The 26,510-nt window shown below is 46.6% G+C and overlaps 2 protein-coding genes across 2 annotated transcripts; both read right to left on the bottom strand.

The window, feature by feature from the left end:
- Window positions 1-86: 86 nt before the first annotated feature.
- Window positions 87-4,682, bottom strand: LOC109767564 (uncharacterized). The gene is made up of 7 exons (XM_020326313.4): window positions 4,367-4,682; window positions 4,032-4,271; window positions 3,879-3,948; window positions 3,416-3,750; window positions 1,869-2,010; window positions 1,555-1,680; window positions 87-771 (listed from the first exon to the last, which is right to left on the bottom strand). The coding sequence occupies exons 1-7, from the start codon at window positions 4,443-4,445 to the stop codon at window positions 390-392; spliced, it is 1,374 nt and encodes a 457-aa protein (XP_020181902.1). The 5' UTR covers window positions 4,446-4,682; the 3' UTR covers window positions 87-389.
- A 152-nt stretch (window positions 4,683-4,834) lies between these two features.
- LOC109767565 (uncharacterized) lies at window positions 4,835-9,844 on the bottom strand. The gene is made up of 7 exons (XM_020326314.4): window positions 9,098-9,844; window positions 8,761-9,024; window positions 8,596-8,671; window positions 8,182-8,513; window positions 6,599-6,740; window positions 6,203-6,328; window positions 4,835-5,481 (listed from the first exon to the last, which is right to left on the bottom strand). The coding sequence occupies exons 1-7, from the start codon at window positions 9,174-9,176 to the stop codon at window positions 5,100-5,102; spliced, it is 1,401 nt and encodes a 466-aa protein (XP_020181903.1). The 5' UTR covers window positions 9,177-9,844; the 3' UTR covers window positions 4,835-5,099.
- Window positions 9,845-26,510: the final 16,666 nt, after the last annotated feature.

The following is a 26,510-nucleotide window of genomic DNA, read 5'->3' on the forward strand; positions in this document are numbered from 1 at the left end:
ACACATTTATCTTATGAAATTGAAGAACATTTATTTATTTTGAGAATCAACACATTTATTACCAGTTCAGGGGAACAAATTATGGATACTTGATTCAGTAATGAACCCCTCTCCCCCTAAAAGAGAGCACATCTCATTATTATCTTTGATAACCATATGTGAATCATTTTCTACACACTGAACAATCAGTACAGCCGCGCTGGACATGACCCATAAGTCCGAAATGTGCATACAGTATCTGTACTGTAACAACAGACAACGTACCACATCTTTACTGTAACACACCAGAAACCACACTGCCTCTCTACAGTTGTACAGTACACACAAGTTTTGATACTGTGAACATTGGACACCAAAAGAAGGCGGCACACACATGGCATAAAATGCAACTAATTCCCCAACCATTCGAAGCAACGACAGAGGCCCCAGCAAAACCTCGAAGGGTAGTTCCGCACGAAAACATCCCTGCCGTAGCCAACGACGTAGAAGATAAAAGATCGCTTACGGTGCGACATTGTGACACGGGTTACAGGCACGACCGAGATGATGTGTCTCTCCGAAATGACTATTGCGGATGGTGGAACTGGCAGCCGGCTAGCAACAACCTCCGAGGACAACTGGTTGAGTGGGTATGAATCGGCAAAGAAAGCAGGAGTGCATTGGTATGCCTGTATGTTGCATAGTTGCACCCCTTGCGCTCTGTGGAAAACTTCATCAGGGACCGTAGCAGTTTCTGCTGTTGCACTAACTTTTCTCGCTGTAAGCGTCTCCCTGGAAACAAAAGAAATTGCAAGTCAGACCAAGACAGAACGGGGCACTCAAACAACTATGCAATGTAGTCCTTTCTTCTTCAGTTACCAAAGCAGTGCCAACATAGCTTGTCAATTATGGTGTCAATATTATCACAAACCATAAACCCTTGCTTACTGAGGAAAACAATTGTACAAGGCTACTCGGTATATCTCATGATTTTCTGGTACATACTGCCCTACTGGTTTGCTGATAAACAAATAAAATGGTATAATAAAAAAACTAAAAGGTACGAGTTAGTTTTGCAATTACGACTCACTGGAGGTTTTTATCTATAGACGCTTTACTAGATACGAGTGCATTCAGCGAAGAATAAAATATTACAAAACTACTACTAAAGAAAACATATAACCTGTCAAGAAAGTACTCCCTCCGTTCCATAATTCTTGTCATGGTTTTAGTTTAAATTTGAACTAAAACAATGACAAGAATTATGAAATGGAGGGAGTATATTTTATTTACAACAGTTTGCAGTAGAATAGGACTGAACTGAACGCAAAAATAAAGCATTGATTAATATCTCAAACGTTCATGAAAGCTTTTAAAACCAAACAGACTACTGAACTGCTATAACAGTTTTCCGTGATAGTTAACATTGTAGCAACATGATAGGTTCCACAAAGGCACTTACTAGTAACACGTCTGTTTAAGTACATACATTAAATCTTTTGGTCCTCTATTCTGTGGTCACTTGTCTAAATAAAAACTGATGGACTATCTTCAGAAAAATATGAATTAAATTACCATCGAACGCGAGCAATGCTTTGTGTAAGAAGGGAACCGCAGCCATTACATGTCCGGCATGTTACTAGGCCACGGGATCCACATTCTGTGCAGGGCAACACTCCTTGACCATTGCACATCCAACATCTGTGACAAAGGATGACATACAAGCCTATCAATATCTGAAACAGAAACAGAAGTGGTATATGTGTTACCCTAGTTATGTACTTACTATGTTATGACAACAAAAGAGCTTCACTTATGGCACACTTGTATTCTGAGTTGAGGTGAATTACATATTGAAATACTCAATAAAGAGAAGCAGTGGAACTAACACTTTATCAGATTCATCTTGCTGAGCAAGTGAACCCCTGCCATCACATACACTGCACTGAGTCATTTGATTTGCCATGTAAAACCCGTACTGCCGACCAGGATTGCAAGTAGGACATGGTACCTTCCCACGACCCTCGCAATCTGTCAGAAACATCAGATCAGGGAAACTGAAATATTTTCAAAATCAGAAAGGCAGTGACGGATAAACTACGATATTTACCTTGCCAAAATTACAAAAGCAGATTAATGAGAAAAAAGAACACTGACTAAACGTGCCCTATGTCCTAACTCCTAACAACTTTAAAGTAAGCCAAGACTAGTTAGGGTTCCAGAATAAGCAGAAAATAAACATTTAATTAGAAGGAAGTTCACCCTGTTTATTTCTTCTAGTTAGAACTGAGAAGACACCATCTTGACTCCACAGCTATTGCAGTCAACAAGGATTAGTGGGAAAAGCTTATAGGCGGCAATATGATTAAGAAGCTTATATACTTTTTGACTTATATATCGCACATCACTCAACAAATCTATATGAATGCTTTAAAAAAAACAAGTCTATATGGATCATGTCCATTTCTTTTCAACACATATAGATGAGCAAGGCGTCGCACTACTGGTCCATGAGATGAATGTTCCCATTAAAAGTATGAGTTAGGATAGTTGTCAGTTCCTATGTCATGTCTAGCGAAAAGTGTATTTATGGGTTTCTTTCTTCTAAAGGTTTTCTCTAAGATTGTGAACTTCCCATCATGAGGCAGCTTAAGATTCCAAACTGTATTTAAGTTGAATTAGCACTTATCGTACATGCTAAAAATAGTACAAGTGGACATTTTGAACTCTTATGTTATGATCTATGATCCCTAGATCATAACAGGGTAACTATGGCTGGGAAGATAGCCAAGACTGCCGCTTGGCTTGATTGGGGTGAGGTTAACCATAAATGGGGGAAAGGAACTCCAGGGGGAAGTTAGATAATTTGCACGGTACCTAACTTCATACATAGCTGCCTGTCGGCTGGTACTCATAAAGTTGGAACTAGACAACACTGAACACTCTTACCTCTACTTATCTCAAACTGAAATCTAATCTCTAGTTAATCGACGATTTCCACTGCCACCTAGGCACATCTGGCCGGTTGTAGGGCCCAAGGCCACATCCCTGACTTCTACTTAACATAACACATAAGAGGGGGAAAAGGTAAAATCGTGATATAGGGCCTCGGAAAACAATTTGAAAATTTTGGTCGATGCATATATTTAGATTGCAATGCCTAAAAGGATCTCTGAACAATGTAAAACGCAAAGGCAAAACACAAGATGCACCATAGTTGGAGACTACAAAACAGAAGTTATTTTGTTACAAGAACAAAAGAAAGATATTATGGGCAAAGCTCTATGCTAAACTTATGCTTAAGTAAACTAAAGAAGGTACATAAAAAGGTATCCTCACCAAGTAAAAAAGTCAAAACGAATGTTGTATTATGGCTAAAACAATTGAAAGCAAATTACGTGTGACTACATGATGTTCTGCTAAATGAATGTCATACCTGAGCACTTCTCAGTGAATTCTGAATGAGGAATCTTGAACCTTACTTCTTTCTCCGGTACAAAGAGTGGAGGAAACTCGGACCTCAAATCTAGTTCCCACACACCAAGGACAGGACCCTTGTCTCTTCCATCTACTTCCCCACCATGATAGGGTTCCCTTTCAAATATGGTGTCTCTTTGCTCGATGAAGGTTTCCAAGGTACCAACGTATACGTCACAGCAGTCCTTGATGGATGTAATTTTCCATGTCCGAGCAGGCCGGCTGCCCCAACAACATCGATGCCCAACATGTTCGATTAGCATCTGCCGGACCTCCACCTCATCCAGTACATCCCTATCAGAAAATTCCAACAGTCAGAAAAAATGTGGAAGTTTAACATTCATGGCTGAGGGACTGTGCCTGCGCGCTAATTATCACTCGGCAACACAACCATTTAGACAATTTTGACAAGGAGCACTCACCTCCGGACGCCCTGAGAAGGCTGGTAATCACCGCCGTACGGGTACGGCCCTTGAGGAACAATCGCCAAACCTTTGTGGTGTAGATGAACGCTGTGACAATTACAACGGGGCAAAATGGTACAGTGGAAATGAGGAAGTAGCACCGAGGATTACCATGCGTATGCGGAGGAGTGGCAGCAGTTGACGGGGATTGGGAGAGGACGGCGTTGTGGATGGACGGCGGGTAGACGGCGTCGTGGTGAGGACTGGGCGCCGGGGGGTAGTAGTTGGGGGAGAAGGAGGCGGCGGACTTGACCTCGGTGGCGCTGACCTCCGCCCACCCTCCTCCGCCATCGCGCAGCGTCGACGAGCTGCTCCGCCCCAGGTGCCGGTACTGCTGCTGGTGCTCCGCCGCTGAAACGAAATCCACACCGTAATAAGGGATGAGATCGCAGAGCGGGGGGTCAGATGTATGGGTCAGTTGGTTCGATGGCGAATGGAGAAGAAACCTGGCGACGAAGGTGGGAGAAGAGGGCGCCGCGGCTCGTCCTCCTCCTCGCCGGCCCCGCGCTCCGCCTCCATGGTCATCGGTGCCGCCGATTCGGCTGGATCCGCGCAGTGGGATTGGCCGCGAGCGGGAGGAAATGGCTGGGATAGTCATAGCCGCCAAGGAAGCAGGTCAAATCCTCCCTCCTTCCGCGAACCGCCTCCTCTTCTTCCCTGTCACATCAATTCGGTGCCCCAATGCGACGACGACGACGACAGAGATGATGAACTGATGAAGCTTCCTTCGCGACATACATGAGCAGTGCTAGGGGCTACCACGTGACACATGTGAAAAGCAATTCAAATAATTCAAAAAATAAAAGCAAGCTAGGGGATTTCTCGGGGGATTGAAGAAGACTTATTTATTTTGAGAAACAGCACATTTAGTTCAGGGCAACCAATTATGGGCAGTTGATATCGGACATCAGAGAGGATATCGGATATCTCATTATTATTACTCATAACAAAATGTGAATTATTTAATTATTTTCTACACATCAAACAATCGGTACAGTACCGCTGTACATGATCCACAAGCCCAAAATGTACACACAGAAGCTTCTGTACTGTAACACTACAGTCTACAGATAACGTTGCACATCTTTACTGTTACACACCAGGAATCACACTGCCTCTCCGCAGTTACAAGTTTTGATAGTATGGACATTGGACACCAAAAGGTGGCACACACATGAACTAGTTCCCCAACCATTCGAAGCAACGGCAAAGGCCCCAGCAGAACTTCGAAGGATAGTCCCGTATGAAAACATCCCTGCCATAGCCGACGACATAGAAGCTAAAAGACCGCTTACGGTGAGACATTGTGACACGGGTCACGGGCACGACCGAGATGATGTGTCTCTCCGAAATTACTCTTGCGGATGGTGGAACTGGCAGCCGGCTAGCGACAATCTCCGACGAGAACTGGTTGAGTGGGTATGAATCGGCAAAGAAAGCTGGAGTGCATTGGTATGCCTGTATGTTGCATAGTTGCACCCCTTGCGCTCTGTGGAAAACTTCGTCAGGGACCGAAGCAGCTCCTGTTGTTGCACTAACTTTTCTCGCTGTAAGCGTCTTCCTGGAAATAGAAAGAAATTACAAGTCAGACCAAAAGAAAAGGGCACCACTCAAACAAATAGGCAAAGTAGCCCCTTGAAAGTTCAAACCACTAAAACGAGCATTAAAGATTAATACTTCTTCAGTAATCAAAGCAGTATCAACATAGTCATAGCTTGTCAATTATGGTGTGAATATTATCACAAACCATAACTCCATAAGCTCTAGATTAACGAGGGAAACAATTGTACAAGGTTACTCAGTATATCTCATGATTTTCTCGTACATACTGCTCTACTGATTTGCAGATAAATAAAAAATGTGGCATAAATAAAAAAACTAAAAAGTGAAGACTCGCTTAGTTTTGCAATTATGACTCCCTGGAGTTTTTTATCTATTGAAGCTTTACTAGATACAAGTGCATTCAGCAAAGGGAAGAGTAAAATATTATTACTAGTAGACTAAAGAAAGCATATAAACTGTCAAACATATTTTATGTACAACATATTTTAAAATCTCGAATGTTTAGCAAAGCTTTTAAAACCATAACAGAGTACTGAACTGTTATAACAGTTTTCCGTGATAGTTAGCATTGTAGCAACATGATAGGTTCCATGTACGCATTTACTAGCAACACCTCTGTTTTAAGTATATACAGTCAAATCTTTTGGTTCTCTATTTTCTGGTTAACTATCTCAATACAAACTGATGGACCATCTTTGGAAAAATATTAATTAAATTACCATCGAACATGAGCAGTGCTTTGTGCAAGAAGGGAACCGCAGCCATTACATGTCTGGCATGTCACTAGGCCCCGGGATGCACATGCTATGCAGGGCAACATTCCTTGACCATTGCACATCCCACATCTGTGACAAAAGGAAACATACAAGCAAATCAATATCTGAAACAGAAACAAAAGTGGTATATGTGTTAGCCTAGTTATGTACTCCCTCTGTAAACTAATATAAGAGCGTTTAGATCACTAAAGTAGTGTTCTAAACGCTCTTATATTAGTTTACGGAGGGAGTACTTGTGTATGTTATGACAATAAACGAGTTTCTTATGGCACACTTGTATTCTGAGTTGAGGTGAATTACGTATTGAAGAACTAAAAAAAAAGAAGCGGTGTAACTAACACTGAATCAGATCCATCTTGGTGAGCGAGCAAACCCCTGCCATGACATACACTGCACCGAGTCATTTGATTTGCCTTGTAAAACCCGTGCTGCTGACCAGCATTGCAAGTAGGACATGGCGCCTCTCCACGACCCTCACAATCTGTCAGAAACATCAGATCAGAGAAATTGAGAACTTCTCAAAATCAGAAAGGCAATGACGGACACACTATAATATTACCTTGCTAAAATATAAATACTAGTATGAAAGAAGATTAATGAGAAAAAAAAGAAGACTTGCTAAAGGTGTCCTAAATCCTAATTCCTAACAACTTGAAAATGAGCCAAGACTGTTAAGGTTGCAGTAATAAGCAGATTATACATATTTAATTAGAAGGAAGTTCCCCTGTTTATTTCTTCTAGTTAGATTTGAGAACACAACATCTTGACTCTACAGCTATTGCAGCCAATAAGGATTAGTGGGCATAGATTATAGGCTGCAACATGATTAAGCAGTTTATATATTTTTTAGACCTATATTGTACATCACTCAACAAGTCTATATGGATCGTGTCCATTTCTTTTCAACACAATAGATGAGCAAAGATAATACGTCACACTAGTGGTGCAAGAGATGTATGTTCCCATTGGAAGTATGAGTTGGGATAGTTGTCAGTTCCTATGTCATGTCTACCCAAAAGTGTATTTATGGGTTACTCTCTTCTGAAGGTTTTCTTTCAGATTGTGAAACTTCCCATCGTGAGGTAGCTTAAGATTCCTAACTGTATTTGAGTTGAATTGGCACTTATAGTACATGCTAAAAATAGTAAAATAGATACTTGTGACAGCCACACAAGTAGGCGTTTTCAACTCTTATGTTATGATGATCATCATAACAGGGTAACTACAGCTGGGAAGATAGCCAAGACTGCCGCTCGGCTTGACTGGGCTGAGGTTAACCATACACGGGGAAAAGGAACTCCAGGGAGAAGTTAGACAATTCACATTACTTGCATAGTTTGCACACAGTACCTAACTTTATATATATATAGCTGGCTGGCGGTCGGGACTCATAAACTTGGAACTAGTGAACACTCTTATCTCTATCTATCTCCAAGAAACTGAAATCTACTCTATCTCTAGCTAATTGACGATTTCCACTGCCACCTAGGCACATCTGGCCAACGGTAGGGCTCAAGGCCACACCCCTGACTTCTACTTGACATAACACATAACAGGAAAAAAAGGGTAAAATCATGATATAGGACCTGGGAAAACAATTTGAAAATTTTGGTTGATGCGAACATTTAGACTGCAATGCCTAGAAGGATCTCTGAACAATGTAAAATGCAAAGGCAACATAAAGGAAACACAAGATACACCATAGTTAGAGAAATTACTACAGAATAGAAGTTATTTTCTTACATGGAACAAAATAAGATATTAGGGGAAAGTTCTATACTAAACTTATACTTACTAAAATAGGTACATAAAAATGTTATCCTCACCAAGTAAAAAGTCAAAAAAAATGCTGTATTACGGCTACAACCTATGAAAGCAAATTATGTGCGACTACATGATGTTCAGCTAAATGAATGTCATACCTAAGCATTTTTCAGTAATTTCTGAATGAGGAATCTTGACCATTACTTCTTTCTCCGGTACAAAGAGCATTGGAAACTCGGACCTCAAATCTAGTTCCCACACACCAAGAACAGGACCCTTGTCTCTTCCATCTATTTTCCCACCATCGTATGGTTCCTTCTTTAATATTGTGTCTCTTTCCTCGATAAAGGTTTCCAAGGTTCCAACATATACATTGCAGTCCTCGATGGATGTAATTTTCCATGTGCGAGCAGGCCGGCTTCCCCAACAACATCGATGTCCAACATGTTCAATTAGCAGATGCCGGATCTCCACCTCATCCAGTACATCCCTGTCGGAAAATTCCAATCATTCAGTTGAGTGATCTTATATAAAAATTCAGTGGGGTGATAGACAATTTTGACAAGCACTACCTCCTAACGCCCTGAGACTGAGAAGGCTGGTAATCACCACCGTACGGCCCTTGAGGAACAATCGCCAAACCTTGTGCTGTTGCAACCCCGTTGTTTGTTAGCTACAATTAGTCAATTACAATGGAGCAAAACCGGTAGAAATGGAGAAGTACAACTGGGGATTACCATGCGCATGCTGAGGAGTGGCAGCAGACGACGGGGACGGGGAGAGGACGGCGCTGTGGATGGACGGGGGGTAGACGACGGCGTCGTGGTGGGGACTGGGCGCCGAGGGATAGTAGTTGGAGGAGGAGGAGGAGAAGGAGGCGGCGGACCTGACCTCAGCCGCGCTGACCTCCGCGCCCCCGCCGCCCCACCCTCCTCCGCCCCCGCGCAGCGCCGACGAGCTGCTCCGCCCCAGGTGCTGGTACTGCTGCTGGTGCTCCGCCGCTGAAACGAAATCCACACCGTGAGGGACGAGACCAGATGTGCGGGTCAGTGGGTTCGGTGGCAGAGGGAGAACCTGGCGACGGAGAGGATGGGAGAAGTGGGCGCCGCGACTCCTCCTCCTCGCCGGCCTCGCGCTCCGCCCCCATGGTCATCGGCGGCGATCCGGTTGGATCCGCGGGCTGGGATTGAGCTCAGCCGGGCGGGGGGAAATGGCTGAGATTATAACGAGTGGGATTGAGCACAGCAGCCTTAGTCGCGAAGGAAACACGTCTAGTCCTCCCTCCGGGAACTGACTCCTCCCTGTCTGTCACGTCAAATCGCTGCCCCCGACGCGTCGACGGCGATGGGGACGACGCTCGGGCGGAGCGTCCTTCCTAGCTGGCACATCCGACTTTTTTTTTTTGAGAATTGGCACATCCGACATTTTCAGACAGAAGAAACATACGTGTGCTGAGAAAACAAAAGAAGCCCACGGGCCGTGTGGCGAACCCAGCCCGCAGCCGTGCCAGCCCATTCGCTGCCGCCGCCGCCACGTGATGACGCACCGGAGATCGCCATCGCCGGCCGTACCAAGCACGGCATCGGAGCCACCGCCTTGCTCGCGTGGTGCTCGCCGTCGCTGCACTGCTCCTGCCACCGGCTTGTGGGGGAGGAGTCGTCCTTGGCCTCCGTGGGCTGCGCCGCCACCCGCGTCATCGAGCTCCGCCACCGGATTGCTGTTGGCCAGGGGGCGGTGAGGTCGACCGGTGGCGCAGGAGGAAGAGCTGGATGAGCATGCTTTATGATTTCAAGTTGAGTGGCCAGCCATTAACTGTCGTGCAGCTTCTGCTGCTCCTAAAAGATGGAGATGTAATGCCATTGCCATACCACTCCTTGACCTTGACCCCTGCTTTGCTTTTGCGAAACCGTCAGATAGCTATTCTTTCTACCTTTGACATAGTACTTCTGTCATCGGGCAATCGCCGAATAGTTTATAGTGAGGATTCTCGATTCAACTGCATCATGTACATCATATGGCCAGTTATTTTGCCTTATTATTCCTGGATTAGAAGCACTTGGCTTTGTGTCTGCACTCAGTGAAGCCTATCCACGTTTTTTTCTCTCACTACTATCTTTCTTCAGAGCCTGCTCGGAATATTCAGAGATGACATTAGATATTCATGCATCGATGGACGGAATCTAATTAAGGCATCTAGTTCTATCCCCTCCGCCTCACCCACTCCAACATCTGCCGATGAAATGGCATCGACACAGAAATAGCGGTGTCGTGCAAATGTAAAAACTCATTTGATCTAAACAGCTGCATATGTCTGACCACAGAAAAGCAAATAGTAGTTATCTGGGTGCTTACACAGATTTTGCATTAGACCTGCCTTCAACATATCCATGCCTGTCAGCGAGAAGCACACTTATTACTTTAGGGCGATTAGGTGATTTGCCACACTTTATCAGGGGTTTGATGTTTTGCCCATGGATTGTGTCAATGGCCAGTGGACCCGGCCCCACCCGTCAATCTCGGGGGCAAATGATCAAAGTGAATGTGGGTTAAGATCTAAATTCTCTATTACTTTATCAGTAGGAAGAAGTCCTGTGGTATTTGTGATGTCACATGACGTCATCTTCTCTTCAACTGTGATGCCCTGTTTATTTGTTTTTAGAATATGACCCTTGTATTGGGTGCAAGCGCTTGTTTTGTATCGCTACCGACCTTATGAGCAACATTATTTCACAAACATTTGAAGACAAATGAATAGGCATTTAAACTATTAGTGGTGGCAAGGCACAGACAAATAAATTGCAGATAAAACGATATGATCATCCTTTATTCTCAGTCTGAAACCTCAGAAGCTAATCAAGGGCTCCCCCGCGACCCCCGCTAGGGTTTCCCACCCGCCGCCGCCGCCGGTGGCCTAGCCCTCCCGCCGCCGCCGGCCGTCGGGCGCTCCTCCCGGCCCGCCCCGCTCCCCTCCTCCCCCCTCCTCCTCCCCTCACCTTCCGCGGCGCGCCCGCGCGCGCCGGGAAGGATCTCCTGCTGCCGCGCTCCTCGCCCCGCCTCCCTCCCCTCCCCCCCGCCGCCGCCGACGAGCTCCGCCAGGCAAAGCCCAGTGGACATGGCGGCGGCGGGGCCACTCTTCCCACTCCGCTTGTAGGCGCCGACGCGGGGCGGCCCCTTCGAGTGGCGGCACTGGTTGTCCGCGGGATCCAGCGGCGTGGCGGCGGTCTCGCAGGGCGGCGGGGTGGCCTGCTGTGGCAGCGCTCTGGCTCCCTTCGTTCCGCGCGCGGCGGGGCGGCCGCGTTGCTCCCGTCTCGGGAGGTGGCGCGCGGCCGGTCTCTTGCCGGATCCGGCCGGATCTGGCGTTGGGGGCCGACCGGCGGCGCGTGGCTCCGGTGGTGCGTGCCCGGCGGCTCCGGTGCTTGGAGGTCGTCGGGCGACGCGAGTAGGGCAGCGGCCGGGCGTGACCGCTGCTCCTGTCGTGGGCGGCGGCGTGGGGAGGTCTCGGTGGTGACCTCCTGGTGTCGTGGCGGCTTCACGATGGCTCGACGGATCTGTCCGCAGCAGCGGCCGCTTCTCCGGCGTTGGCTTGTCTGCAGTCGGGCCGTCTCGACCTTCACCCCATCTCCTCGGCGCTCGGGCGCTACTCCCATCAATGGGCTGGTCCTCTCCCAGCTGCGGTCCACCGCTCGTCTCGTGTCCCGGTGCTGCAGGACCGAGCTCATCCCGCGCCCGATGCGGCCAGACCGAGCTCGTCTCGCGCATGGTGCAGCAGGACTGACCTCGTCCCCCTCTCGATGCTGCAGGACTGAGCTCGTCTCGCGCTCGGGACAGCAGGACGGGTCGGTGGATGCCAGTTTTGGCCGACCTATCGGGTCTCGACGCTGGGGGCGCCCAGGGGTGCGAAAGGTGGGACCTTTCCGCTTGTCTCTTTCGTTGGGGTGCGACGGATCTCGGGTAAGGTGGTGTCGAGGTCTTGGATGCTGGGGCGGCGGCCCTGGTGGTGGTAGCGCGGTGCTCGTGGGCAGAGCCCGTGCCTTGGTGCTGCCCGGTCACCATGGCCGTGTGGGCGGCGTGGTTGCCGGGGTGTGGCGTTCGGTGGCGATGAGTGTTGGCCGAGGTGAAAACTTGCTCTATCTCCGGACGGACCGGCGGCGGCGAGGATCGTTCCCTTCTTGAAGGCGTCGTCGCGGCTCTCATTGCCCGTCATGCGGCTCCGGGGGAAACTCTGATCTTTGGATCGGGCGGTGGCGGCGCTCCGACGTCGTTCCCTTCCTGAAGGCGCCGCCTTGGAGCGCATGGTTCGTCATATGTAGCTTCATCTCTACGTGGTCGTGGTGCTAGGGGTGGTGTTGCTACGCTCAGCGCCTATGTATCCTGCCATGGGTGTGTGCGTGTGTTGCGGTGGTGTGGCGTGTGTTTGTATTGGATGCCTTTTTCTGAGGAAGAGGTCAAAGATGCCATCTTTGGATCATACTCTGATGGAGCTCCTGGCCCAGATGGACTCTCTTTCTTATTCCTTCAGAACTTTTGGGAAATCATTAAACATGACATAATGGCAATGTTTGATGATTTCCACAAAGGGAATCTAGATATATATATATATAGATTGAACTTTGCTATGCTGACCCTCATCCCTAAAGAGAAAGATGCAACTAGTATGAAGAAGTTCAGATCTATTAGTCTCATAAATTGTATCTTCAAAGTCTTTACTAAAGTCCTTACCAATAGATTAGCTCAATTGATGGGTACTCTCACTTCTAGTAACCAAACTGCATTCATCAAAGGCAGGTATATCCTAGAAAGTGTGGTGACTGCTCATGAGGTGCTGCACTCTACATACAAATCAGGCAATCCAGGTCTAGTTTTAAAACTAGACTATAAGAAAGCTTTTGACAATGTAAACCTAGATTTCCTTTTAGAAATTTTGGTCCTTTATGGATCTCCTGGATTAAGCAGATTACTCACATGGGTTCAGTTGGGGTAAAAATTAATGGTGTAGAGGGACACTCATTCATCACAGAAAAAGGGCTGAGGCAGGGGGACCCTATATCCCCCCTCCTTTTCAATTTAGTGGTAGATGTGCTTAGTAAAATGCTTTATAAAGCAGCCTCTCAGGATATGATTAGGGGTTTGTGTTCTGACCTTATACTTAATGGTGTCATCTGCCTGCAATATGCAGATGACACCATACTCTTTGTGGATAGTGATGAGCATAAAGCCTCTAACCTAAAAATGATCTTAACCTGCTTTGAAAAAGTCTCAGGCATGAAAATCAACTATGCTAAAAGTGAGATAATTCCCATAGATATATCTCCTGAGGAAACTAGGATCATTGCTGATATCATGGGATGCAAAGTTGGGATTTTCCCATAAAGTACCTTGGGATCCCCTTGCACTATGATAAGCTGAGAAGGGAGGACTTACAACCTCTAATAGATAAGATCCTCAAGAGAATTGCTGGATGGAGAGGCAAACTCCTATCCTATGCTGCTAGGCTGATACTCATTAAAACTTGCCTTGCTAGTATTCCTGTTTATGTCCTTTCTTTCTTTAAATTCCCCGAATGGGCACTAGATATGATAAATAGCCAAATGGAAAATTGCCTATGGAATGATTTTGAGGGAAACAGGAAGATTCACCTAGCTAACTGGCACTTGGTTTGCATGAGTAAGCAACATGGAGGTCTGGGAGTCCCTAACATCAGAGATGTGAACCTCTGCCTACTAGGGGGCTGGGTAAAGAGATACATCAAAGATGAGGGGAAACTATGGAAAGATATTATAGATAGAAAATACTTAAAATGATGCTCCAAATATCTTTGCTTGCAACCCACAAAACCCCTCTAGGTTCTGGCAGGGGGTCATGTGGGCAGCCAAGGCATTGAAATTTGGATACAGATGGGTGGTGGGAGATGGCAAGAAGATACGATTTTGGGAAGATATCTGGTTTGGAACCTCCCCACTATCAGTTCAATTCTGGCCACTATACTCCATCTGTCATCAACATTGTGTCTCACTAGCTGAGGTGTGGGACAACAATGAAATCAAGCTGATTTTTAGGAGGATCTTCACTACACACATGATGGAGCAATGGTACTGCCTAGAGCAGATTGTTGAAAACACTCAATACCAGGGGTGTGATGATTCCCTAGTGTGGCAATATGAGGCTAAAGGTGAATACACCACAGGATCCCTGTATAGTATAATTAATTTTAGAGGGGTGCAACCAGTTTATATTCCTGCAGTTTGGTCCATCAAAGTTCCCCCTAGAGTGCAGGTCTTTCTCTGGTTGCTTTCTCATAATAAACTGATGACTAAGGATAATTTAGCCAAAAGAGGTATTGAGAAACCCCCTGAATGTGTCTACTGTACTGAAAAAGAAACCATTGACCATCTTTTTTTGGATGTGTAGTAGCCAAGGGTATTTGGAAACAGGTCTCAGACATTTTTGCTCTAGACCTGGCTTCAGACTACCTCTCTGTGGCCAGGTTTTGGCCTGCCAACAAAAACACACAGTGTTAAATTCAGTAGGTGCATGCATTCTTTGGTCTTTGTGGAAAAATAGAAATGCTCATGTGTTTAATAACGCTGTGTTGATGGACTTGAAACAGATCTGGAGGAAAGTGTTGGGATCATTGAGGAGATGGTCGATCTTGCTCAAAGAGGAAATGGAGCCTCTTTGGGACAAGATATCACACCAGATTTCCTTGATCTTGGAATCACCGTTCCAAATTCTGGTGGGGTGATTCCACTGGGAACATCGTCTGCTGGAGAAGTTGATCAATCCCTTCTCAAGCTGAAGCTGGACGATTACAAGATGCCTGGCGAAAAGAACCCATACTCATCACCTCCAAGGAGTCCTCCTGGTGGCATCAAGCACTGCCTGCTTAGCCCAGTCACCCCTCTGGACCTGCTGGGCTCTCCGACCCAGCCATGGAAGAAGCTCAGAGGAGTGGCGGCAGAGCTGGGGATCGACAAGACTGGTGGCCATGGGGGGGACATGTCGAGCATCATGCTTGCATCTTAGTCTTATTTTCAAGAGTCTGATAGGCCTCACTATATGATGTATGCTGTAAGAAGTTCTTATTTCCTTTTGTAATCTGACCTCTGAACATGCTTAGCATGCTCACGGGTCCTGAGATATGTGCACTGGATCTTTTCTGGTTTCATTTATAAAAAATGGGGCCGGGGGGTTTAACCCCCTTTCATCTAAAAATATGATCATCCTCAGGCGCATCTCCCACATGATTTTCAGAACAGCACAAAAACATGGAGCTAGAATCAGTCCATTCCAGCCAAGAGGCCTAAAAGCTCCTTTGGTATTAAAGAACACTTGATAATCTAGTCTGTTGTTGCGGCTGAACATCCTGAAATGTATACGGTATCATTAGATGAAAAGGACATAATACAAATCACAAACCCAGGGGATAATTAAAGGGGCGTTGGTCTTTGGGTTTGCAGCTAACTTTTAGACCTTATTATTAGTGTTAGGAATGAGCAACTGCATTCACAGGAGGGCCAAAGGCCAGTACATATACATGTGTACAATGGGGATAAACCTATACACATCTAACACTCCCCCTCAAACTCATGGTGGATCAACAACACTGAGTTTGGAGAGAAGAAAGCTATGCTGCGCTCGAGTCTGTGCCTTCGTGAAGAAGTCCACCAACTGTAACTCAGAGGGCACATAGTGAAGAGCGAGAGTCTGATCCTGCACAGCAGCACGCACAAAGTGGGCATCCACACCGATGTGCTTGGTGAGCTCATGCTTCACCGGGTCACGCGCAATACTGATAGCACCAGTACTGTCTGACAATAAGGGAGTCGAGGTAGTAGCAGACACACCAAAGTCCTCAAGTAACCACCGTAACCAGATCACCTCAGTCGTCAGCATAGCCATGGCTCGCAACTCAGCCTCTGTACTCAAGTGAAAAACTGCAGTCTGTTTCTTTGTCTTCCAGGCAATAAGAGAGCCACCAAGAAAGACACAGTAAGCAGACAGCAAGCGTCGATCAGAGGGATCGCTAGCCTAGGTAGCATCAGAGTAGGCCTGGAGCTCAAGAGAGCTGGAGCAGGGAAAGAAAAGGCGCTGAGAGAGCGTTCCATGAAGATATCATAGAACACGGAGGAGATGACTATAGTGGACAGAGGTGGGGGCTGAAACGAACTGACTCAAGATATGGACAGGATAGGAGATATCAGGACGCGTAACAGCAAGATAGACAAGACTGCCAACAAGGTGACGATACCGAGTGGGGTTAGGGAGAGGATCACCATCAGAGGCACGAAGCTGAACATTGAGCTCCATAGGAGTCACAACTGTGCGCTCATCACCGAGAGCAGCGCGAGCAAGAAGATCCTGAATATATTTTTCTTGGGAGATGTAGAAGCCATCTGAGGTCTAGGAGATCTCAATCCCAAGAAAATAGCGAAGTGGACCAAGATCAGTCATGAGGAACTGGTCGCGAAGGCGAGCCTTAACAAAGGTATGTAGTCAGAGTCGTCACCAGTGATGATCATGTCATCAACATAGAGAAGGAGAAGAGTCCGACCACAAGGAGACGTGTGAACAAACAATGCGGGATCATGATCACTGGGCAAGAAACCAGCGGCAGTCACCATAGAGGCGAAGCGCTCAAACCAGGCGCGAGGGGCCTGTTTAAGACCATAGAGGGAGCGGCGAAGTCTACGGACCATACCATCAGGAGCATAGTACCCCGGTGGTGGGTGCATATAAACCTCAAGTTGAGAGGTAGACCAATGACGAACAGAAGCCACAACAAGAAGAGTGCGAAGAGTGGTCATGTGGGCCACAGGAGCGAATGTCTCATCATAATCGCGTCCCTGTTCCTGCTGAAAACCACGGGCCACAAGGCGCGCTTTGTAGCGCTCAAGAGAACCATCGGAGCGAGTCTTAATCTTGTAGACCCACTTGCAGGTGATGGGACGGACACCGGAAGGAAGGGAAACCAGATCCCATGTGCCAGAGCGCTCAAGGGCAACAAGCTCTTCGGCCATCGCAAGCTGCCATTCAGGCTGAGTCATGGCAGTCCGATAGGAAGTGGGCTCAGCAATAATAGAGAGGCCGTACCGATCAGGAGAGTAGCGATCAGGCGGGGGGCGAGGCCGAGCACGGAGGTTATGAACCGGGGGAGGCGTGAAAGGAGGTGCACCAGAGGTGGAAGGCGCGTCAGGGGAAACATCCTCAGAACGAGGGCGACGAGTATAGTGAAGAGGAAATGATGAGAGAGGGCGACGGACTGGAGATGATGGTGGAGAGGTGGAGGAGGAGGATGGGGAAGATGGTGTCGGTGGTGAAGGAGAAGGAAGGAGAGGTGCAGGAGGAAGAGGGGAAGCATGAGGAGGCACATAGCAGGGTGTATCAGGGAGAAGAAGAAAAGAAATATCGTCCACAGAGAAGCTCGAGGTAGAAGGGCGCGGGTAGTAAGAGCGAGACTCGTCAAAGGTCACATCACGCGAGATGTGCAAACGATGACCAACAGGATCCCAGCAGCGATAGCCCTTATGCTTATCACTGTAGCCAAGGAAAACACACTCAACCGACTGAGCAGTCAGTTTGGTGTGTTCTCGCGGGGCAAGAAGGACATAGCACACACATCCAAACATACAAAGAGCTGAGTAGTCAGGAGAGCGGCCAGTGAGACACTCCATAGGAATACCACCCTGCAGGGCAGTCGATGGCTGAATGTTGATGAGATAGGTGGATGCAGAAACAGCCTCAGCCCAAAAATGGGGTGGGAGGGAAGCGGCAATCATCAGTGCACGAGCCGTCTCAAGTAGATGACGATGCTTACGTTCGGCAACGCCATTTTGAGCATGCGCACCAGGACATGAGAACTGGGCAAGAGTACCCTGTTCCGCAAGAAAACCACACAACAGCTGGGAGATAAAACTCACCAGCGGAGTCAACACGAAAAGTACGAATGGGCGTGGAAAACTGAGTGTGAACCATGGCAGCAAAGCGTTTGTATATAGAGAGAACCTCGCTACGAGATTTCATGAAGTAGAGCCAAGTGTAGCGAGAGAAATCATCAATAAACAAGATATAGTAGCGGTGACCACCTTTCGAATCAAAGGGGGCAGGACTGTTGGGTAACGTAGAAGAAATTCAAAATTTTCTACGCATCACCAAGATCAATCTATGGAGTAATCTAGCAACGAGGGGAAGGGGAGTGCATCTACATACCATTGTAGATCGCGATGCGGAAGCGTTGCAAGAACGCGGATGAAGGAGTCGTACTCGTAGCGATTCAGATCGCGGTTGATTCCGATCTAAGCACCGAAGAACGGTGCCTCCGCGTTCAACACACGTGCAGCCCGGTGACGTCTCCCACGCCTTGATCCAGCAAGGTGAGAGGGAGAGGTTGGGGAAGACTCCATCCAGCAGCACCACGACGGCGTGGTGGTGATGGAGGAGCGTGGCAATCCCGCAGGGCTTCGCCAAGCACCGCGGGAGAGGAGGAGGAGGGAGAGGGGTAGGGCTGCGCCGGAAGAGAGACGTTCTCATGTCTTGGGCAGCCCCAAAACCCAAATATATATAGGGGAGGGGGAGGGCTCCGCCCCCATCTAGGGTTTCCCCCCCCCCCAAGGGGTGCGGCCAGCCCTAGATGGGGCTTGGGGGCGGCCAAAGGGGGGAGAGAGGGGGCGCCCCACTAGATGGGCCTTAGGCCCATCTGAGCCTAGGGTTTCCCCTTTCCCCCCTTTCCTGCGCCCTGGGCCTCTTGTGGGGGGGCGCACCAGCCCACCTGGGGCTGGTCCCCTCCCACACTTGGCCCATGCAGCCCTCTGGGGCCGGTGGCCCCACTTGGTGGACCCCCGGGACCCTCCCGGTGGTCCCGGTACATTACCGATATCACCCGAAACTTTTCCGGTGACCAAAACAGGACTTCCCATATATAAATCTTTACCTCCGGACCATTCCGGAACTCCTCGTGACGTCCGGGATCTCATCCGGGACTCCGAACAACATTCAGTAACCACGTACAAACTTTCCCTATAACCCTAGCGTCATCGAACCTTAAGTGTGTAGACCCTACGGGTTCGGGAACCATGCAGACATGACCGAGACGTTCTCCGGCCAATAACCAACAACGGGATCTGGATACCCATGTTGGCTCCCACATGTTCCATGATGATCTCATCGGATGAACCACGATGTCGGGGATTCAATCAATCCCGTATGCAATTCCCTTTGTCTATCGATATGTTACTTGCCCGAGATTCGATCGTCGGTATCCCTATACCTTGTTCAATCTCGTTACCGGCAAGTCTCTTTACTCGTTCCGTAACTCACATCATCCCGTGATCAACTCCTTGGTCACATTGTGCACATTATGATGATGTCCTACCGAGTGGGCCCAGAGATACCTCTCCGTTTACACGGAGTGACAAATCCCAGTCTCGATTCGTGCCAACCCAACAGATACTTTCGGAGATACCTGTAGTGCACCTTTATAGCCACCCAGTTACGTTGTGACGTTTGGTACACCCAAAGCATTCCTACGGTATCCGGGAGTTGCACAATCTCATGGTCTAAGGAACTGATACTTGACATTAGAAAAGCTCTGAGCAAACGAACTACACGATCTTGTGCTAGGCTTAGGATTGGGTCTTGTCCATCACATCATTCTCCTAATGATGTGATCCCGTTATCAACGACATCCAATGTCCATGGTCAGGAAACCGTAACCATCTATTGATCAACGAGCTAGTCAACTAGAGGCTTACTAGGGACATGGTGTTGTCTATGTATCCACACATGTATCTGAGTTTCCTATCAATACAATTCTAGCATGGATAATAAACGATTATCATGAACAAGGAAATATAATAACCAATTTATTATTGCCTCTAGGGCATATTTCCAACAAGGACCCCATACATCAAAATGAACTAAGTCAAAAGGACGCTGAGATACCGACTCACTAGTAGGATAAGGTAACTGGGTCTATTTGCCAAGTCTGCAGCCATTACAATGTAAAGAAACATCTCCAGATACAGACCCTAAGAGGCCCTGACGAACTAAAGAGGACAAGCGAGAGCCACATGTGTGACCAAGGCGATGATGCCACTGCTGGAAGGACGCAGACGAAGAGGCAGCAAGAGCATGGGAGCTGGCAGAAGTGGTGGCAGCGGAAGGAACACAAAGCCAGTCAACCTCCCAAAGACCCTCTGACTCACGGCGCCGGGGGCCAGCACCAACCAAAGCCTTGGTGCGATGATCCTGAATAGAGCAAGAGTCGGTATCAAGAATGACACGACAACCAGAATCAGTAAGTTGGGCAGTGGAAAAAAGAATCATGGTGAGGCGAGGAACATGTGAAACACTAGGAACAGAAAAAGATGGAGTGGAAAGAAGACCACGAATAGCAACAGGAAGAGGTGTGCCATCAGTGGTAAGAACATTAACAGGCAAATCAAGAGGTCGGAGAGAAGACAACACAGAAGAATCAGAAGACATATGAAAGGAGGCTCCAGAATCCAGAACCCACGAAGATGTACCTGACTGTGTAGATCCCTGCGGTGGTGGAGAAGTGGCTGCAGTCACAGCAGCAGCAGAACCGGTCGACGAAGAGCCTGAAGAAGCCAAGAGACGCTTGAGCCTCATAATGTCCTGGTCAGTCAGTGACGGGGTCGAGGAGGATCCAGGAGTCCCACTGGAAGAGGAGCGCCTCTGGTCTCGCTTCTTCTCACGGCAATCAGACTCTGAATGACCTGGCCGAGAGCAGTAGCCACAGAAGGTGCCACGGCGCGACCGGCCCCTCTCAGCATAAGAGGGACGACCCACCCCCCTGAAGGAGTAGGCAGGAGCGGTGGAGCGGTGAGGCGAGCAGGTGGCATAGGAGCTCGGGCGGCCAACACTGATGGAACCACAAGTAACCCAGCAGAGCGAAGGCGGGTCTCTTCGGCACGAAGCTCAGCAAGTACCTCCGAGATAGGAACATGGCCACGAGCAAGCAGGTGAGCACGGCGAGGCTCGAACTCAGAGCGGAGACGAGATAAGAACTCGTGAACCCGCTGAAACTCCAAATCGGACCGTGTAGTCTAACAGCAACGGCAAGTTCCACAAACGACGGTCCGAAGAGAGTCAAGCTGACGCCAGATGGCAGAGCACTGTGAATAGAACTCATCAACAGAGGAATCACCTTGCTGGAGTGCATGCTCCTGACGCACCACAGATAGGTAGAGAGCATCACCAGAGGGCTGATAGCGCTGACAGAAATAAGACCACATCGCTGCAACTGTGCCAAGTCCCATGAACTCCGAGGCGAACTGAGGAAGGACACTCGCAGTAAGAACAGCAGCAGCACGAGCATCATCATTGCACCACTGAGTGTAAGCAGACAGATCATCACGATAGGCAGAAAGGGCATCCGAGTAAGCTGACATCTGCTGATCATAAGCATCAACTGCAGCATCATCGAGAGCCTTGGCGGCATCTCGATCGGCCTGAGAAGCGTCAGCAGCAAGAACCGGCGGTGCTGGCGGGGTAGGAGCCACACGAGTAACAGGGCAAGGCGGACAGGAGACCTCGCCAGAGAGAACACCCCACAGAAGGAGACTGCGCATATGGATACGCATGAACCCCGCAAACTCGGCATAGTTGCTGCCATCGAAGATTACCGAGCACCGAGGAACGGCGACATAGCCCGAAGAAGACATGAGGAGCTTTCTGTTTTTTGGGTCAACTGCTACAGTAGACCCCGATCCAGATCGGGATCGGGCTCACGCTGGCTCGATCCAGCCCCGATGGAGGAATCGGGGTGGGGAAGGGCAAGCGTAGTCTCGCGTAGAAGGGCCGGCCCTAGGCAGCACCGGCTGCAGCAGGTGGCTAGGGGCGGCAGGGCGCGGGGAGACGGTGGCCGGCCGCGGCCGAGCACGGGAAGGCGCAGGGCGGCGCGGGGAGGCGCGAGGCGGCGACAGCAGGCCGTGGCCGCGCTCGGGGCGGCAGGACAGCGACGGGGGGAGGGGGTGGGGCGCGGCCGAGCACAGGCCGGGGCGACGCGGCGGGGAAGGAGAGGGCCGGGGGCGAGGGAGGAGGTGGCCAGCGCCGGCGATGAGGTAGAGGGAGGCCGGCGACGGGGGAGCGAGGCCGGCGACGGGGGAGCAAGGCACGGAGCTGCGAGCGTGCGGGAGCGGGAGAGGAACCTAAGCATCTGATACCATATTATGAATGAACAACTGCATTCACGGGAAGGCCAAAGGCCAGTACATATACATGTGTACAATGGGGATAAACCTATACACATCTAACAATTAAAACTGCAGACAAGCTTGTGAAAGACCCAAGTTACCAAAAAAAATTATGGAGTGATAGATGATCCTTTTTGAGTGAAAAAAGGACAAATTTATGGAGAAGAGGGAGTGTACATGCATTTAAAAGAAGATCACAAGGCCAGTAGCTCCCCTTTTAATACTATAACGTGACCTCAAAATTTGGGTCTAACTTTGACTGTCGTTTCAACCAAAAAAAATGTGTTATATGCCAAAAAAAAAATGGATCATGCAGAAGGACTGCGTGTATTATATTAAAATGAGGGAGAAATACACGACCAACAATCATCAAAGTACCCTAAAGAAAACATCAGAGCTAGGATAACCTGAACTTCTGAAAACAAAAAGACCCAAAGCCCTGACCACCAAACTGTCTACAAAACCGCAATACATCACCGTACAATCTTACATGTGCAAAGCACACACTACTACTATTATTAAGAGGCCCCGAGTTTAGTGTTTGCCCCGGCACTCCCAAAATTTCAGGACCGGCCCTGGTGGTGTTTGGGTATGGTTGGATGTGGTATATAGTGAGAGAATAGTGCGTGAGCTGCTCGTCGACGACCACACTGAATGACTGAACCAGCTAGCCGGCCCGGTTACAACCACACTATTCGCCGACGAAGATATGCTTCCGTGAGTCATCCCCATTCCCGGCTGATCTGAATGAATTCGTTCATTTTGTACCAACATGCTGAGGGACTAATTGTGACATGCTGATATATAACATGATCTGAATGAATTTCCCATATATCAGTGATAACTTTTTAGGTACTCCCTCCGTTCCAAAATAAATGCCGTTGTTTTAGTTCAAATTTGAAAATAAGTGTCATGGTTTTAGTTCAAACTTGAACTAAATTTAAACTAAAAACACGACACTTATTTTGGATCGGAGGGAGTAATTTTTTTCCCATGGTTAATTGTGTGCTTCAAGGATGGCAACTTCCATTTTTGTACTGTGCCCCCTGTTTTGTCGGGGTTGAGAACGGCAGTTTGTTCAATATCAGGCTGGCATGTTTTCTGTTTCAGCTAGCAAATATGGTAGTATCTATTCATTTTGTTTCATGGTTAATTGTTTCCCCTAGTATGGTTCATGGAAACTAATATATGTTCCCATGGCAACTCAAATTTTGTTCGCATGACAAATTTCTGATTTGTTTTTTCATATTATGGTGCTGGAGGTGAGAATACATGCCCAACAAATCCTTTTGTTCTTGTAAATTTGATGGTCATGGCAGCGGACCATGGCATTTTCTTTGTCGTTGTAGGTTTTCCTTTTATAGTGGATCAAATTTCTGTAGGTTACAACGTAGGATAGCATGGCATTATCATTCAAACCATGGCAATTGTATAACGAGAACATGGTAGTTTTATGGTGGATAGCATGGCATTTTCATTTATTCATTTTAGACCATGGCATTTTCAGTAATTAGAACATGGAAAATTTAATTAGTTAGACCATGACAGTTTTTAGTTTAAAGCATGGCATTATATATTTATTTAACTAGTAATGTGTATATGCAATGCACGTTGATATTAGGTAATATATTAATCACACATAAATATTAGATAGGATATTATTTGCGTATTAAGTATGTGATTAGCATTGGCATTAATATTTGGTATGATATTAACTGCACACTACACGTGTTGAGCGCTCACCATTGGAGCAGCCTGAGTCGTTGAATTGACCCGATTTCACAGCCGGGATTCGTTGGATCTGCTCCTTTGGATTTTTTTATATTGGTATAGATGATTAAACCATGGTAGTTTATTCATAGGCACTCCATCCGTCCTTGAAAGGATGTACTTTCAACTTTGCTGGAGGGTCAAACTATCTCAAAAGTTTGACCGAGTTTGTGCAAAAATATATCAATAATTGTGAAACCAAATAGGTATATGATGAAACCATGTGACACATGTGGTAAGCAATCCAAACAATTCAAAAAAATGGTATATGATGAAAATATATTTTATCATGAATCTAATGCTACTAATTTGATGGCATAAATGTTGGTGTATTATTGTATAAATACGGTCAAACATGAAAAGTTTGACTTTTCAATAAACTTGGAAGTACACTCTTTTAAGGATAGATGGAGTAGCTGATATGTCTCAGAGGTAACAATAGTTTTACTATTACGTGCAATTATAAAATCACTTTTGGATACTTTTTATAACAATTTTTATTATTTTTTGACTAACTTATTAATTCAGTGCACAAAACCAATTGTTGTTTTTTGCTTCTTCTTTACTTTTCATAAAATCAACATTTACGGAGCTCAAAATACCAAGGGGATTTTGACATTTATTAGAGGACAAAGATTCCAGAAAGCACCGGAAGGGGCCAGGGGCGATCCCAGGCCCCCATGCTGCCATGCAGTCAGGTACTGCTGCCAGGGTGCCACCCGTGTGCGCCCCCTGGCCACTGCCTTACGTCGATTCTTTCTCCTATAGATTCTTAAAATTTCGAAACCCTCCGTGTCATTTTTTCTGATTTTTTTGTTACCGAAGTTATTGTTCTCTGGAGATTCAATCTAGAGGCCTGTTCTGGCACCCTGTCGGAGGGGGTATCCATCACCCGAGCCATCTTCACCCTTACACTTGAGGGGTAGCATGGCATTTTGATTATTTCAGATCATCGTAGTTTCATTTTTCTAGGTAGTATGGTACTTTTTATTAATTAGAACATGGTATCTTTTAACAATTATACCATCGTAGTTTTATTACAGGTAGCAAGGCACTTTTTTGTGTGTTAGACATATATGCCATGATTTTTTCAGAATATGTGTTGTCCATAGTATTTTCAATAATTGTTCTCATGGAAATTTTTCACTGTTTTTTACCATGTCAATTTTATTGCTTTGACTAGTACTTTACTTATGGTTGCTATGAAAAATTTATCTAAAATATCATGGCAATTGTGTTGACCATGGCATTTTACTTCTGGTTACCATGGCGAATCTATTTAGAACACCATGGCAATTATGTTTTACTGGCATTTTACTTATGGTTAGCGTGACAATTTTATTCAAAACACCATGGCAATTGTGTTGTACATAACCATGAATTTTTAACCAAACTTACCATGTCATTTAAAAAAATTATCATGGCAATAAACTTCTTAATTGGCACCCTCTTGTATATAGATCTTGGCAGTTTTTATCTCCACCGTGGTAATTTTATTTTTATTGACATGACTTTTTCTGATCATGACAATTTTCAATCTATGATTGTCAAAAATAGATCATGTTATTTTTGGATACTTTAATGCCATGACATTTTAAGATTATGGCATTTTTTATTTTAATACCATGACAATTTAAGATTATGGCATTTTTTATTTTAAGATTATGGCATTTTTTTATTTTTTAATGCCATGACATTTATAAGACCATGGCAGTTTTCTATATTATGGTAAAAAATATTATTTTTCTCATGGAAATTTCAATTTTTTGGATCATTGCCAATTCATTTTTTGTTTGCGTTTTTTTTATGACAAAAAAATATAGAAGCATGGAAATTTTAATATTTTGTATCTTGGCCTTTTTCTATAGTATGGTAAATTTATTATTTTCATTTGTGGCATGGCAATTTCAATTTTTTTTATCATTGGCAATTCACTTTTTTGTTTTTTTACGAGAAAGAAAATATTGAAGCATGGCAATTTTAATTTTTTGGATCATGGCATGTTTATTATCTTGATCATGGCATGTTTATTATTTACCCAGTGTCAATTTTATTGATTGGACCATGACATTTTTACTTTGCCATGGCTACTTGTTTTGATTAATTGGCATGTCACTTTTTGTTGTTTTGCCAATAGCACAGCCATGATCTTGGTAGGAAAAAAAAAAGACAAATAACAGATCAGGAAAACAAATAGACTCGTTTAAAAAAACCCGGCCAGGAAGATACACAAGCCGATTTCTGTCCAAGGAGAGGGTACGCTGGCCGGGCTCAATCGTCACGACATAAACATTCGCCGGGTGCTGCTTCTGGTAGCGAACGAAAACGTTCGATGGGAAAGAAGGACGCGGGCGAACGAATCGATGGCTATGACCACCTCCCTGGCGATCAATCGCCAGATATTGGCGCCCCTGAAAAATCGACCGCACAAAAGAACTTCGATTTGGCTTTGAAAACTAAGAAACCGGAGAATCCTAGTGTGACCCAAAATCCTAAAAAACCTT

Source organism: Aegilops tauschii, chromosome 2 (genome assembly GCF_002575655.3).
Source record: "Aegilops tauschii subsp. strangulata cultivar AL8/78 chromosome 2, Aet v6.0, whole genome shotgun sequence".
Lineage (NCBI taxonomy): Eukaryota > Viridiplantae > Streptophyta > Magnoliopsida > Poales > Poaceae > Aegilops > Aegilops tauschii.

Excerpts from the sequence above, each read along its gene's own strand:
- LOC109767564 (XM_020326313.4), bottom strand. The coding sequence starts at position 4,445 with ATGACCATGGAGGCGGAGCGCGGGGCCGGCGAGGAGGAGGACGAGCCG. Across the intron at positions 4,272-4,366 it reads TCTCCCACCTTCGTCGCCAG|CGGCGGAGCACCAGCAGCAG; the intron begins GTTTCTTCTCCA and ends ATTTCGTTTCAG. Across the intron at positions 3,751-3,878 it reads CCTTCTCAGGGCGTCCGGAG|GGATGTACTGGATGAGGTGG; the intron begins GTGAGTGCTCCT and ends ATTTTCTGATAG.
- LOC109767565 (XM_020326314.4), bottom strand. The coding sequence starts at position 9,176 with ATGACCATGGGGGCGGAGCGCGAGGCCGGCGAGGAGGAGGAGTCGCGG. Across the intron at positions 9,025-9,097 it reads CCCATCCTCTCCGTCGCCAG|CGGCGGAGCACCAGCAGCAG; the intron begins GTTCTCCCTCTG and ends ATTTCGTTTCAG. Across the intron at positions 6,329-6,598 it reads CAAGATGGATCTGATTCAGT|ATGTGGGATGTGCAATGGTC; the intron begins GTTAGTTACACC and ends CTTTTGTCACAG.